The sequence below is a fragment of the Camelina sativa genome, chromosome 11, assembly GCF_000633955.1.
Source record: "Camelina sativa cultivar DH55 chromosome 11, Cs, whole genome shotgun sequence".
Taxonomy (NCBI): Eukaryota; Viridiplantae; Streptophyta; class Magnoliopsida; order Brassicales; family Brassicaceae; genus Camelina; species Camelina sativa.
In genome coordinates this window covers 23,265,310-23,281,112 of record NC_025695.1, presented here as the reverse complement: position 1 = coordinate 23,281,112, position 15,803 = coordinate 23,265,310, and the positions used below count along the sequence as shown (strand labels likewise).

At 40.1% G+C, this 15,803-nt stretch overlaps 2 protein-coding genes across 2 annotated transcripts; both read right to left on the bottom strand.

The window, feature by feature from the left end:
- On the bottom strand, positions 1,801-11,373 carry LOC104728242. The gene is made up of 4 exons (XM_010447255.1): positions 11,305-11,373; positions 10,873-11,244; positions 3,939-3,954; positions 1,801-2,378 (listed from the first exon to the last, which is right to left on the bottom strand). Exons 1-4 carry the CDS (start codon positions 11,371-11,373, stop codon positions 1,801-1,803), a joined length of 1,035 nt encoding a protein of 344 aa, XP_010445557.1.
- On the bottom strand, positions 12,750-14,886 carry LOC104724101. Its single transcript, XM_010442548.2, has one exon. The coding sequence runs from the start codon at positions 14,828-14,830 to the stop codon at positions 12,935-12,937; it is 1,896 nt and encodes a 631-aa protein (XP_010440850.1). The 5' UTR covers positions 14,831-14,886; the 3' UTR covers positions 12,750-12,934.

Below are 15,803 nucleotides of genomic sequence, written 5' to 3'. Positions count from 1 at the left end.
GGGGGGGGGGGGAAACAAATTCACAGAAGTTACGTCTCAAGAAACTCGATTAAAGCTAGAAATCGAAAAAGGGGTGTAGATCTCTTAGGGCTCAAATTAGGGTTTTGCAAGAACAAAGAGAGAATGATTTTTTTGTATTAATTGCTGGATCATTACAGTGGAGAAGTCTCCCCTTATTTATACTTTTTGCTAGATTACAGAATATATCAACTTTCCTTATAATTTAAACCAAGATATGGAAAGTTGCTCCTTCTTCTTCAAATCGGCTACAGGGCGAATTGGGAAGTCGGCTCTCCATCTTCAGGACTGGGCCTCCTTGTTCGAACGGGCCTTAAATAAACTATCAATTAGGACTGGACCGGATTCCCGGTTAAGTAATCGGTTATCTTTCTGGTTTAGATCGGTATATTGGGGGTGCTAAATCCCGCACCAACATGGAGGAAATTTTCATTTGATTCATCCATGGAAGTATTGACAATGAGATTTCAGTAATACAAGAAGGATCCATAGATAGTGATCCTGATATTACGTCTCCGTCAAATGTCACCGTCCTAGTTAGGAACGGACCCAACAAAAAAATTTAATGGGGGTAGATTGTCATTAGGTGCTGTTGAACCCTTGACCTTGGCAGATTTTAAGCTTGTTCTCAAACCATTTTGCCAATAAATGATTTATGCATAGTGTAAATTTTTTAAATATTTGTTTTTTACTAGTGGCAACTGCCACCACAAACATTAATGTGGGTCTGCCACTGGTCCTAGTCTTAGAATCTTGTTCTCTCGTAATTGGGTTCAATGTGTACAACGAGTTTTCTAATTATGAAACTGAATATGAACGGAACTAAACCGGCCATCAAGTTAAGTAACTTTCACTATCTTAGACAGAGGAAAATACACTACATTAAGTTATTGACTGAGTTATTGGTGGGATGAGCTAAGCCCGTGCAGTAGTGCAACGCATGGGCAACTCGCAAAAGCCCAGATAGCAAGCTATCACAACAGGCTTTCTCCCCAAAAAATAGAGTTAATAGCGTATGGGCCGATGACCTATATATCAGATATTAAACTGATAAGAACAGATACTACACTTGATCTTAGCAGAAAGGCCGAGAAATGTATGATTTGTTTTGTACTGTGGCTCGTTATTTATATTACTTGTCTTGTCTTCCACTTTTACATTGTAAGCGATGTGGGACTTTGGAATGAGTTAAAAACTAAAAACAAAACAAACCCTCTCTTCCTCTGTAATTTGTACCTCCTTTGTAACTTGGGGGCTCTCTAAAAATTCTTTGTGATGCGGCCGGTCTTTTGTATTTGCATGGGGAAATCTTCTTCTGATCCATCCATGGATTCCTCATTCTCCGTAGGTTCCAAGACAGTAAACAGGTGGAAGCATTAACGATGAGATTTCAGTAATACAATGAGGATCCATAGATAGTGTTTCAGATGTTGTGTTTACTTTTGCGGGAGTAAAGACAGAGGCCAAAGCTGAGCTTGTTACCTATTACATAATATACATTGGAGGGAGAAATTTCAGTGGAAGGAGCAGCCATTGTACTTAACTTTAAACAGATGCAGAGTGTAGAACTTGGCATTATGTGAACCCTCAAGTGTTTATTGACGAGAGAAATGTTTCAAGAAGACAAGAACTAGTTACATTTTCCCACACTCTATCTATCTCTTTTATTACAATTTTCTTCTCCAATGCAAACTAAACACCAAAAAACTAGGACAGCACAACTTAAGACTATACACCCCAAAAATAAAGTAGTTTTCTATTCAACCTCCTCATCTGTAAGATTCAACCAATCAAACTCAATCTCTGGCAGTTCTTTCTCCTCTTTTTCTTACTCGTCATCGTCACATCATCAGTAAGGTTCAGCCAATCAAACTCATCCTCCTCTGGCAGCTCTTTATGCATATTGTCTACTCCTTTCTCGACGATTACATTGATTTTCCACAACACAATCTTACTTTCCCATTTCATGCCTTTGATTGCATAGAGTCTCCAAAGTAGACCCTTAAGGAAATTGTATTCCAACTCCCTGTACCATTCCAGCTGTTTCTTCACAATAGTTTCAACATCTGTGAAAGTTCTCTTTAGAATTCCAACTTCCATTCCTCTTTCCACAAGCTTTCTCACTGAATTTATCATTTTATGTGCAATCTCCACAACGATTTCAGTATAATCTAGGTTCTCTATCAAGAAGGCACTCATAAACGCCAAGACCCAGCAAATGTGATCTACAAAAAACTCTCTTGGTGGGTCTAGCCTTGTTCTTATCATTGGGAGAAGATTCTCCAACACAGGATTCACAAAATTGTCATCACTAAGCGGCATTCTTACGCACTGGAAGACATAAACCACTCTCTCAAATTCTGGTTTACTTTGTGATGCAATATATGTAAAGGTATAGAGGAATAACACCACAATCTACTGCTTGAAAAATGTCAAGCGAACGCTTTTACTATTTATTCTTATTAAACTCTTAACCGGTTACAAGAATAAATCTAAGCACACTTCTCTTCTCTATCTAAACTCTCACCAGTATAAATCTAAGAGAATTATCCAACACTCACCTTCTTAGCTTTCTTTGATCGGCCTTGAAGTTACAATCTCACGCAAAAGGTTTTTTCAAGTGTTCAAGAAAAAACCTACCACACATTACCCTAGATCTTTTATATTCGATCACCCTAAAACCCTAAAAAGATCTTCAAATCTTCAAGTAAGGCAATTTCTGGTTTGCCACAATCTCACTTTCCTTAACCATCGCGAACGATATTCTGCACATATCTTCTCTCCCGCTCCTGCTTTATCTTCTTATTCCATCCAAACCGGGCTTGCCATGTCAGCTGTGCTTCCTTGCCAATCTCCACTTGTCTGTTCTCAGATACAAAGTCCTGTGACCCAGCAGGTCCTTGTTCGAAACAACATTCTGCTGCGCCAAATGCATCTACAATCTCCCCCTTTTTGACTCAGTTTGATAAAGAAGCAACCGATCCTCAAAAACCTGACATAAGCAAAAACCACACAAAAACACAAGACAAGGAAGAGAAATTGCTCCTCCACACAGTTAGCAACAGGACTCCCCCATAACAGAACCTGTCATCCACTGGAATCCCCGTCACATCTCCCCCAGCTTGTTTGGCAAACATGAGTCAAAAACACCCAATATAGAGAGATAACAAGTAGATGATTCAACCAACTTACTTACCTTCAACCGTTGCATACGGCAGAATCTTAACTGACAACCTCAGAGCCTTGCAAATCAAGTCGAGGAAGCAGTATTGAAATACTTGGTGTTGTAACCACTCGAACAACCACTTAGTACAACAAGAACCTTCCCAAGTAGGAAAAGCTACAATCATGCAAGTTAATGTATCCTATCATTCAGAAACTTCAAACCTCACAGAGAATTGTTGAGGGACCCAGAAAGAGATCAAACCATGATATTTTAGTTTTAAACACATGGAACACACCTGGAAACCTCACCCAATAAGCTCATGCCAATGACTTGTATCGGCACACACCTCAAATACTACCACAACCTCTTGAATTGTCGAAGATCAATAGTCGACAATGGTGGCTAGACTTTCACACTGTCATGCCTTTAGTCCTTTTAATGCCAACCAAACATGCATAGGCAGCTGGAAATTCTTTGGAGATATCAAGAAGCAAGATTCGTCCCCCCTTTTTTATTATTATTATTATTATTTTTTTTGTTCTACTGCTTTGATGTTTCACATTGCTTGGGCTTGGGACTGCCACCTTTTTGTACTTCGAATATCATGACATCCAGTGATATCACTTGGCTTAATCAATCACCGACGTCAGCTTAAGCCTCTGAAAATCACACAGGACTTTGTCTCTCCTCAGCTCTTTGACCTCCTAATGACATGACAACGTTTTACAGGGACATGGACCGGCATGACATGCACCTATTTTACACCCAGTCTTTAAGTACAAGATAACTGCTAACCTTTTATATATTCTAGGATTCTCATGGCCTGATTTGATGCATGTCCCTAACAGCCAAGACAGCACAAACTCAACAAAGAATTAGATCTCACAGATCCCAATGGACTTTCGCAGATTAGTGAATCTGGTAAAGTCCAAAGGTTTAGTAAACAAATCAGCCAGTTGAAATTCAGTACGGACATGATCAATCTCAATCACTTTCGCCTCAACCAATCCCCTAGTGAAGTGATGTTTGATATCTATCTGTTTAGTTCGAGAATGTTGAACAGGGTTTTTCGAGATGTTTATTGCATTTGATTGTCACAATGAATTAAGATAGAGTTAGAAACAATACCATAGTCGACAGCCATCTGCTTCATCCACATTAGCTGTTTGCAACAACTCCCCAAGGCTATGTACCCTGCTTCTGCTGTTGACAGAGACACACTGTTTTGCTTCTTGTTGTGCCAGGATATGAGATTGTTTACCATGAAGAAGCATCCACCACTTGTGCTTCTGCGATCATCCACAGACCCAGCCCAATCGGCATCACAGTAGCCTGTTAGCTGGTGGTTGTGACCTTGGTATAGTAGATACCAAGTTCGATTGTGCCTTCGATATACTTGATGATCTTCTTTACAGCCAGGAGATGTGAATTCTTAGGTTTGGCTTGATATCTAGCACATACACCAACCGCTAAGCAGATGTCAGGACGGCTTGCTGTCAAATACAAAAGACTACCAATCATCCCTCGATACAGCTTCTCGTCTACGTCTTCTCCTGCTTCATCCTTTGAGAGCTTATCATTCACCCCCATAGGGATCTTGGCCTCCTTACTGGTTGTAAGACCAAATCTTGTTATCAAACCCCTCGCATATGTGCTTTGAGACACAAATATGCCATCAGCTGATTGTTGTACCTGCAAGCCCAAGAAATAAGTTAGTTCACCACACATACTCATTTCAAACTCATCAGTCATATTTTGGACAAACTGAGTAACGAGTTGCTGGCAAGTTGATCCAAAGACAATGTCATCGACATAGATCTGCACAAACATCAGGCCCTTATCAAGACTAAGAACGAACACACATTTCCGCGAACATAGCCTTGCTCCATAAGGAACGTTGTCAACCTCTCATACCAGGCTCTAGGTGCATATTTGATTCCATACAGAGCTTTCTTCAGTTTGTATACCTGCTGCGGATACTGTGGATCTTCAAACCCTTTAGGTTGCTCAACATAGACCTCCTCGTGAAGAATCCCATTAAGAAATTGAAACGAGTTCCTTTCTTGTGTGTGTGTGAAATGGAATGTGAATGAATGATGTGTTGATGATGATGAACAATGGTGAAAGCAGGGTGTTTCAATTCCCCTTATGCAATTGTAGTATAAGAGGTATCAATCCTAAATGAGTGAATGCAAGCAATCAAGGTGTGCAATACTTGTCTAAGTTAAGCCAATTATAGAGGGTGTTTGTCACTAACAACCTATTGCAGAATGTAAAATGCAGAATGTAAAAGCTGAATGGACAAGATACTAAATGTAATGGAACAGAATGATTATGGCAATAATGAAACTAGAACAGAGATCAAACTATAGTAATGCAGGTAATGAACTAATGCAAGGAAAGTAATGAACATGAAACTAAATGAATGCAACAGAAATGCAACTAGAATGAAATAAGAAACGAGACAGGACAGACACAAATCATAAACAAGAGTTCTGGGAATGAACTCGAGCAAGCACTCGATCGAGTGTAGATCGAGTGCAGGGTCGAGCTGGACAAAAACGTAAAACAGAGCAATGCATACAAAACAGAGCAAGACAAAAGTAAATCAAACAAAAAGATTAAGACTAAGAAATCAATAGACAAGGAAGGTCTTAGGGATGGATTCATGGGCTGAACTTAGATTGTGGTTATCTAACTTGATCAACAAACCTCAATCAACATGAGCTAATCTCTAGACATTAATCTCTAAGAACATGTTAATCTACTCTCATGGCAAAAACAATCAAGCTCATATATTTCTAGACTTGTTCTCACAAAGTAAAAAATCTATACAAGCAAGCATTAAGCAATATGTCAAGAATCAAACAACTCGACCCGATGCTCGGTCGAGTTGGGTTTTCTTGTGCTCCTTCCACTCGGTCAAGTCTCTCTCAGCACACGGTCGAGTGTCTGGTCGAGTGGGCAGTCGAGTGGGAATCCGGACCGTGGTTCTCCAGCCTTAACTCCTTTGCTTTCTCCTCATGATTGCTTCACTTCTCCTCAGCATTGCTTCCATGCTCCTTAGGCTCCAAAATCACCTGTTTATGCAAGAAAATATGCAAATACAATGCAACTACGCTCTAATGCAAGAACAATCCTAAAACTATGCAATAATGGTCAAAAAGGATAGCAAAGGATGCAAAAGATATGAATATATTAAGGGAAAACAAGGTAAAATATATGAACATCAGAAATGCACTCTTGACATCCATTTGATGCAATGTGAAATTTAATGCACATGCCATGCCAAACAGGAAGCGAATGGATTCCAATCTTGCCACTGGTGCAAAGGTTTCATCAAAGTCGACTCCTTCTACTTGTGAGTAACCCTGAGCAACAAGGCGAGCTTTATTTCTCACAATGCATCCATTCTCATCACTCTTGTTCTTGAAAATCCATTTGGTTCCTACCACATCAACATCCACCGGTCTGCTTGTGAGTTCACATACATCACTGCGACCAAACTATTCAAGCTCATCTTGCATAACAGCTATCCAAAACTCATCGGCCAGTTCTTCTTTGTGATTCTTTGGCTCAACGGAGGAAACAAAACATGCAAACTGTACAACTTCAGAGTCCTGAGGCACTTGCTGAATGATTGATCGCTGTTTCTTTCCAGCCAGATGGAGAAAGTCAATCTGTTTTCCCCTGGTAACTCTTCCCCCCTGAATCTCGCCAATAACATCATTAGAGGAGTGATTCTGATGCACTTGAGAGACATCCGGAAGAGGGTACACCTCAGAAGAAACACAGGGAGGTGTTGTGTAGGCTGGCGACTCGAGAACACTAGAAGAAGATTCAGGAGCATCAGTTACCGAGTCATCTGGGTATGGGATTGGTATGAGCAAGACTCGCTGGAAAGAAATATCATCAAACACCACATTGACAGTTTCCTGAACAGAACGCAGACGCTTGTTATACACACGGAAAGCAGTATTGTTGCCAGAATAACCCATAAATAACCCACCATCACTCTTTGAATCAAATTTTCCCAGTTGATCTTTGTCATTTAAGGTGTAGCATACACAACCAAAGACGTGGAAATAGTTGACTGATGGAGTGCGACCCCTCCACAATTCATAGGGTGTCTTGGAGGTTCCTGGTCGAACATACACTCGATTGATAATGTAACATGCAGTATTGACAGCCTCATCCCAGAACTGTTGAGGAACTTGATTCCCATGAAGCATTGCTCTTGTCATCTCCTGCAGGGTTCTGTTCTTCCGTTCAACTATGCCATTTTGTTCCGGTGTCCTGGGTGCTGAGAATTGATGCATAATCCCCTGAGCAGTGCAGAACTGATTAAACTGCTCATTCTGAAACTCACCACCGCGATCACTGTGTATTGCCTTGAAAGCCCACTTCTCGCCTTTAATTTGGAGAGCCAAGATGCGAAAGCATTCAAGTGTATCTGATTTTTCCCTAAGGAAACGCACCCATGTGTAGCGAGAGAAGTCATCGACCAGAACAAAAATGAATCGTTTACCCAACAGGCTATTGACACGAATTGGACCCATAAGATCCATGTGTACCAGTTCCAAAATACGCTCAGTGCGCACATCAGGAACTGCCTTGTGTGACACTTTTACTTGTTTTCCTTTGTTGCATGGTCCACACACAAAGTGTTGATCAGATTGGAGCTAAGGTATCCCTCGAACAATATCTTGATGCGCGAGTTTATGCATGGTGCGTATGTTCAGATGACCCAGCTTCTGGTGCCACAACTCAGTGTCGGTCCCAGTGGATGCATGAAAGCAATGATTTGTTGACTTCCACATATAGCAGTTCTTACCTGACCGCTTCCCTTCGAGCTTCACAGATCCTTGTTGATCAATAGCTTTGCAATCCTGTTTAGTGAAGGTAACATCCAGGCCTTCATCACACAACTGACTGACACTGATGAGATTTGCCTTTAACCCATCAACTAAAAAAACATCTCTCAGACTAGGTTGTGCACTTCCACCAGTAACACCTTTTCCTTTGATTTCTTGTTTTGCTCCATCACCGAAAGTAACCCGACCAGTAGACACATTCTCAAATTCTGACAGGTTGGTATGAGCTCCAGTCATGTGTCTGGAACAGCCACTATCAAAGTACCATTTCTTTTGGTCAGAACCAAACTTACCCTCAGCATGTGCTACATTACAGTACATACCACTCCTCTTGATAAACAGTGGTTTTTTGATTGGTCTCATATCTCTAGGATAAGTCACTTGTTGAGTGGTCCTTGACACGCGATTGTTGTACTCATAGCATTGTGCTTTAAAATGAGTTAGGTTTCCACAGTACCAACACCCGTTTCTTCGACTTCGTGAAACTTGATAAGCCGGTCCAAATGCCTGATGTGCTGAATAGTGATTTGCAGCCAACCCATATGGATTAAATGACTGAGTCATAGACATAACTCTAAAAGGTGCTTGGTAAGAAGCCTGAATCCTCATTTGAGAACGCATATTTCTTGCTTGGTGAGAATCGGTTTTGATCGGTACTGCCGCTTGTGTCTTTGGTTCGATGGGTATAACTTCTTTCTTTTCTGTGTCAAGACCCTTGACAAACTTCGTGGATGTTGAAGCATCATTACCTTGATACCCAAGTCCCCACTTAGTATTAGCCATCCTCCCACTACTCAGAATGGTGTCAAGATCTTTTGTTCCTTTGCTCAGCATTCTGATGTTTTTAAGCTGTTCTTTCAGTTGCTTTTCAAGTCCCTGAGACTTAGCTCTTTCCTCATCAAGATCTGAAGACAGTGAGTTGAACCTTGCCAGCAGATCTGTCTTTTCAGCCAACAGCACATCATACTCCTGAGTTTTCTGAACCAGACTTGAAATTAACAGAGTAACCTGTTCCTCAGCGGGTAGATCCGCCTCATCATCTTCAGATTCTGACACAACAGTTGGTTGATCCTTCACTTCCTGCTCCATCACTTCATCTTCCTCAATGACTCCCAGCAGAGCCACACAGTTATTGAGAACTTCACCATCTTGCTCGTTATCATCAGAGTCACTATCACTCCAGACGACAAACGATTTGGATCTACTCTCTTTAGTAGGAAATTCAGCCTTGGTGTGTCCATATCCTTTGCATCCATAGCACTGCATCAACCCTCTGCGCTTGTAGTTAGGGCATTCTGCCTTGAGATGTCTGTATCCTTCACACTCCAGACATTGGCGCTCTTGCCTATCACCCCTCTTAAAGTCCCTTTCCGAATCACTTCTGACTGTAGATGGTGATCCTCTGTGCTGACCACGCTCCATCTTCTTGAAGAATTTCCTAACAAGTAACCCAACTTTTTCTTCATCTGCAGTATCTTGTGTCTCAGCATTCTTCGATGTTTCAACAACCTTCAGAGCAAATGATCATTCAGCGCGATGTTCTTTTTTCTTCAGCTGCATCTCAAACGACTGCATCATCCCAACAACTTGACTGAACTTCAACTCAACTGAGTTCAAGGAAACATCAATGGCAGATCGATGTGGTTGAAACTTGTCTGGAATGCTCCTAAGAAATTTCTTCACCAGCTTCTTGTCCTTGTAACGTTTTCCCATGATAACAGCTTCCTGTGCAATAGCACTCAACCGACTGCTGTAACTCGCAATGGTCTCACCTTCTTCCATGGACATATTCTTAAAATCTGAAGCCAGATTGTCCAGGCGTGTCCTTTTTACATTGCTAGTTCCTTCAAAGGTAACTTGGAGGATAACCCAAGCTTCTTTCGCAGACACAAAACCTTGGACACTATTGAACTGATCCAGTGGCAGGGAGTTGAAAATCACCGACAAGGCTTGGAAGTTGTGCTTAGCCTCAGCCTTTCATCTGTAGTCCACTGGTTTTGAGGTTTAAGCATTGATTCACCCTTGTCATTTTTCACCATTGGTTTGGTCCATCCATCTTCAACAGCAAACCAGGCCTCCATGTCGATACCTTGAATGGCCTGTTTGACCGACACTTTCCAATGCCCATAATGCTCTGGATCCAGTTTCAGATTTTTCGGTATCGCAACAAAAGCTTGTGGTTTCTCCATACCTCTTGTCACAAGATCTCACCTGTTGAAAAGACAAGCAGACTTTTATCAGGTGTCTGCTCTGATACCAATTGTAAAGGTATAGAGGAATAACACCACAATCTTCTGCTTGGAAAACGTCAAGCGAACGCTTTTACTATTTATTCTTATTAAACTCTTAATCGGTTACAAGAATAAATCTAAGCACACTTCTCTTCTCTATCTAAACTCTCACCAGTATAGATCTAAGAGAATTATCCAACACTCACCTTCTTAGCTTTCTTTGATCAGCCTTGAAGTTACAATCTCACGCAAAAGGTTTTTCTAAGTGTTCAAGTAAAAACCTACCACACATTACCCTAGATCTTTTATATTTGATCACCCTAAAACCCTAAAAGATCTTCAAATCTTCAAGTAAGGCAATTTCTTGTTTGCCACAATCTCACTTTCCTTAACCATCGCGAACGATATTTTCCAGATATCTTCTCTCCCGATTCTGCTTTATCTTCTTATTCCATCCAAACCGGACTTACCACGTCAGTTGTGCTTCCTTGCCAATCTCCACTTGTTTGTTCTTAGATACAGAGTCTTGTGACCCAGCAGGTCCGTGTTCGAAACAACACTCTGCTGCGCCAACTGCATCTACAATATAGCCGCTTAGCTCATAGCATTTATCATCATGGTAGACCATCATCTCATACGTAACATGGTTCACCACCTCACCTAGGACTTTGAACATACTGTCAGAGATTCCTTCTTCCTTTAGGCAAGAGATGAGCAATGGTTGGATTTGTCTCATCTCTGCAATGTCTATTGGCACCTTCTCTGAAGTGTGATCAGATAGTAAGACACTGAGCCGTCTGATTGCAATCTCTCTCGACCTATCTTCAAGTTCAGTTGACGTAAAGATTCTCAAGACTTCCAGCGAAGATAGATTCTTCAAATGATCATTCCAGCCACAGTCAAACTCTTCTCTACGACTCTTAAGATCATCAAGTGGTTTGATGGCTGGAATTTCCTATTATGTAACCAGCATTTTGATCCTCATCACAACCTCATTGGTCAAATGAGTCCCAACTCCTTCGATCTTGATCATTAAAGTCGACAGAAAACGGCACTGATCCTTAGTGTAATCATACAGACTCATGTCTCGTGAGAAGAACCGCTCAAAATCGTCAAGTCCTCTTACCAAAAAATGTTCCTTTTCCTTGTCAACTAGCTTCTTTACTGAACTCACAAAAGGGAACACCTATACATTCATTAACACAACTATTAACTCGACTCTCATCCCTGTCTTGACAAGCTAAATCCAAATTTTAACAAGAGTTTGCAAAGCCAAGCTCCAATGTTCGATTCTATAAGGATCAAGAAAGACCTTACTCGCTTCCTCCAAGATTTTGTGCTTAAACTTGTTGTCTTTTTGATGAAACTCTTGTAGGTTGTTGGCAAATGGCGGGCGGTACTGTTCTTTTCCCTGCACTCAAAAATCTCTCTCTCTGTTTCTAGTGTGATTTGTATGACTGCCTCCTCGCTAGCCCTGTGCTTGAGGAAGTCAACATATGTGATGATGATCCTCTTAGACCACTCGTGTATCCGGCTTGGGTAAAAAAGATTTGGGGTTCATCCATACAGAGGATATCTATTTATCACCGTTTTTATGATATAAAAAACCACTCATGCTTTGTCACTAATAAGACGCCCAATCTTGTGTACCTTGACTTCTCTAGTTATGTCGGACAAGATTTATGACGTTCAGTTTGATTCGATTATGGAAGTATCTGGAATATGTCCCACCGGAAGATGTACCCTTTGGCTCTAATTTTTCAAAGCCGGATGGTTACTAGGGTGATGCAACCAAGCTCATTGCAGCTATAAGGAATGTTGTGATCCTTCATTTGTCTGCTGATTCTCTTGAGGTCTGTTTCCTACTACTCATGTTTTGTTGTCACAGCTTGTAATGTGCAAAATGTTCAATCCATGTCTTAACTAATTTTGATAATTTGTTTATGTTATCATAAAGTGCTTTATTTCTGCTGTAAATATATGCCTGAATTCAACAACCTCGTTAAGTTATCTTTTGAGAGCCATAAGGAACGTGGTTGGCAAGTGTTGCCGCTTCTGCTCAAGAAATCTCCAAACCTAGAAACTCTAGTCATCAAGGTACGTATGTTTGGAAACAAAACGTAACACTAAAGCAAATATTTTCCTTTCTTGCTAACTATGATGTTTGATACCCTTATAGGGTCTTGTGCATGAGATCACGGATGAATGTGGGGATGCATGCGTCTGTGTTCATGAGGAGAAGACAAAGAATAAAAGCTGTTTATTGTTGTGTCGAGTGAAGGTGCTAAAGATATATGGATATGGAGAAACTAACAGAGAAGTGAAACAAATGAGACATTTCATGGAGAATTTTGAAGTGTCTTGAAGTGGTCAAAGTTAAGGTTCATCAAGTGGATGAGCAAGATAAGTACTTACCACCCACCAGTGAACCAATAAAGCTCCTTTCTGCAACTTCTTCCAAGTGTAAGATCCAATTTATTTAATTCCCTTCTCATCAGTTTCTTTCTTTTGTTTGACTCTCTCTTTCTACTTTTCTGTAGCTAAATCATGAAGTGTTTTAAGAACTACATGTACATTTTCCGAAACTCTTTTTTTTTTTTTTTTACAATGAGAACTATACAGTATACACCAAAAACTATTCAATCTTATTCTTCATCCTCATCATCATCACCATTATCATTATCACCATCATCATTATCACCATCATCTTCACCTAGGTTCAGCCAATCAAACTCATTCTCTGGCAGCACTTTGATCTCTTCTTTCACTTTTCTCTCGACAATCACGTTGATTCTCCATAACACAATCTTACTTTCCCATTTCATGCCTTTGATTGCATAGAGTCTCCAAAGCAAACCCTTAAGGAATCTGTATTCGCTTGTACCGTACCATTCCAATTGTTTCTTCACAATGGTTTCCGCATCTCTGAAAGCTCTCCTCACAAAGCCAACTTCCATTTCTCTTTCAACAAGCTTTCCTACAGAATCTACCATCTTAAGTGCAATATCCTTAACGGCGTCAACGTAATCATCTATCATGTGCGTTGCTGCACATAAGGCACCGGTAAACGCCAAGACCCAACAACTGTTATCTACCAACAACTCTCCTGGTGGATCTAGCCCTGTGATTATATCAGGGATTAGTTTCTCCATTACTGGAATTAAAAACTCTTCATCAGCAAGCGCCATTGTGAAGCATTGGAAGATAGAAATCGCTCTCTGAAACCCTGTTTCACTCGATGTAATATAATCGCGAAGCTCATAGCATTTATCCTCATTGTAGACCATCATCTCATACGTAACATGGTTCACCACCTCACCTAGGACTTTGAACATACTGTCAGAGATTCCTTCTTCCTTTAGGCAAGAGATGAGCAATGGTTGGATTTGTCTCATCTCTGCAATGTCTATTGGCACCTTCTCTGAAGTGTGATCAGAGAGTAAAACATTGAGCCGTCTGATTGCAATCTCTCTGGACCTATCTTCAAGTTCAGTTGACGCAAAGATTCTCAAGACTTCCAGCGAAGATAGATTCTTCAAATGATCATTCCAGCCACAGTCAAAACGATTCTTAAGATCATCATGTGGTTTCATGGCTCGGTTGTCCTGTCCTGTAACCAGCATTTTGATCCTCATCACAACCTCCTTGGTCAAATGAGTCCCAAATCCTTCGATCTTGCTCATTAAAGTCGACACAAAACGGCACTGATCCGTAGTGTAATGATACAGACTCATGTCTCGTGAGAAGAACCTCTCGAAATCTTCAAGCCCTTTTACCAAAAACAGTTCCTTTTCCATCTCAATTAGCTTCTTTACTGAACTCACAAAAGGGAAAACCTGAATCTCCATTAACACATTTATTAACTCGACACTCATACCTGTCTTGACAAGCTGAATCCACATTTTAACAAGAGTTTGCAAAGCCAAGCTCCAATGTTCGACCCTATAAGGATCAAGAAAGACCGTACAAGCTTTCTCCCAGATTTTGGGCTTAAACTTGTCGATGGAACTCTTGTAGACTGTTGGCAAATCTACGAAAACGTGAAAAGCCTTGACAGGTTCTTGTTGATTAGCCAGCGTTAAGATACAATCGCCGAGCTCGTCCCATTCGCCTTTATGCAACTCCACGACATTGTAAGCTACACAAGACACGATTCTTCTGAGGATCTTGATATCAGATTCTTTGGTTTCTTGCATCGTCAAGCACGGAATCAAAGCCCTTTTGATTTCGTAGAGAGAGTCGAGAGAGAGTTTGAAGTCGCGGTTCCTCAAATCGTTGAGGGTTTCTGAGAGTTGATAGATCGATCGGAATCTTGTTACGCCATCCGAAGAAGACTGATAGACCTGAAGAAGCTTTAAGGCTAAGCAATCTGGGAAATCAGAGACGCAGTGATCGTACAGAGTTCGCGCTGTTTGATATCTTTTGGATTCTTTACGCAGAAAGAGTCGATTCACAACAGTCGCTAGTTCATTGTGGCTTGAACTCACAAGAATCTCTCTCCCTTTCAACCTAATTTGCATAGATGTCAAAGTTTCCTCCATTACTTCACTTTCTCCCCGATTCGAATTTTCCCGAGAAAATCTCTCGTCTGAGAATCTTCTGCAAAGGGAGAGAAGAAATTGGTTTATTATCACTGAATTTAAACCGGACATTAAGCAAAATCAGATTTCAAAATAACCTAACATACTGAACCGATAACCCGGACTTAACCTAAATCGGATAGCAAAAATATCAGATTATACTAAACCGAACCTAACTCTGCAATCTTCATTAATGGCGGCCAAATGTATTTTTTGGTTTATGAGGAGGGTTGAACATTTGTAAGAGATTTTGATTTAACCAAAACTCAATATAAACCGGACTTAAACCAAATATAACTTTGGTTTTATGTCTTTCAATTATTTTCCAAATCCTCGTAAACCGAACAGCAGCATTTTACTACACTCTACTCTTTTTTTGTTTTCTTTAAATATAGAAAAAATATTTATACATTTTAAGTTTATAATATTAACTCAAAGCTGGAACCTACTAATATAGTAGGGGAAACTTAGTGAATGTTATACATTTTAAGTAATATTACGAGAACCATATAAAACATGTTTTTATTATTATCATATTTCAGATATTTTTTTTATAACCAGTGTGTCTTTGTTTTACGAATTAATGTGAATATAACTTTGGTTTTATTATTGTGAATATAGACCCTTGAACATGAGAGACTGATAAGTCAAGGTATATTATCTTGACCTTATTAAAAGTTTGTCTTAGGTGAAAATTGTAAGGGTACTTAAAAAAAAATTTTAGTATGTTACTTTGTGTTCTGTATTACTTAGTTCTTGCGTTTTCAGTTACCTGAATTCTCTAATCTTGCTGATCGAAGCACTTAATTTCCTTTGATCATAGAGATATATAATTTCACAAATCATGATTGGATCCAAAACGGAAAACCGATAACATCTGGTTTAACACCAAACCACCAAAAAATGCAAAAAAAAAAAAAAAAAAAAATTTAAA

What these genes read in the sequence shown, in the direction of transcription:
- LOC104724101 (XM_010442548.2), bottom strand. Translation starts at nt 14,830, where the DNA reads ATGGAGGAAACTTTGACATCTATGCAAATTAGGTTGAAAGGGAGAGAG.
- LOC104728242 (XM_010447255.1), bottom strand. Translation starts at nt 11,373, where the DNA reads ATGAGTCTGTATGATTACACTAAGGATCAGTGCCGTTTTCTGTCGACT. An exon ending in TAATGATCAAGATCGAAGGA is followed by an intron (nt 11,245 to 11,304) that starts GTTGGGACTCAT and finishes GTTACATAATAG; the next exon opens with GAAATTCCAGCCATCAAACC.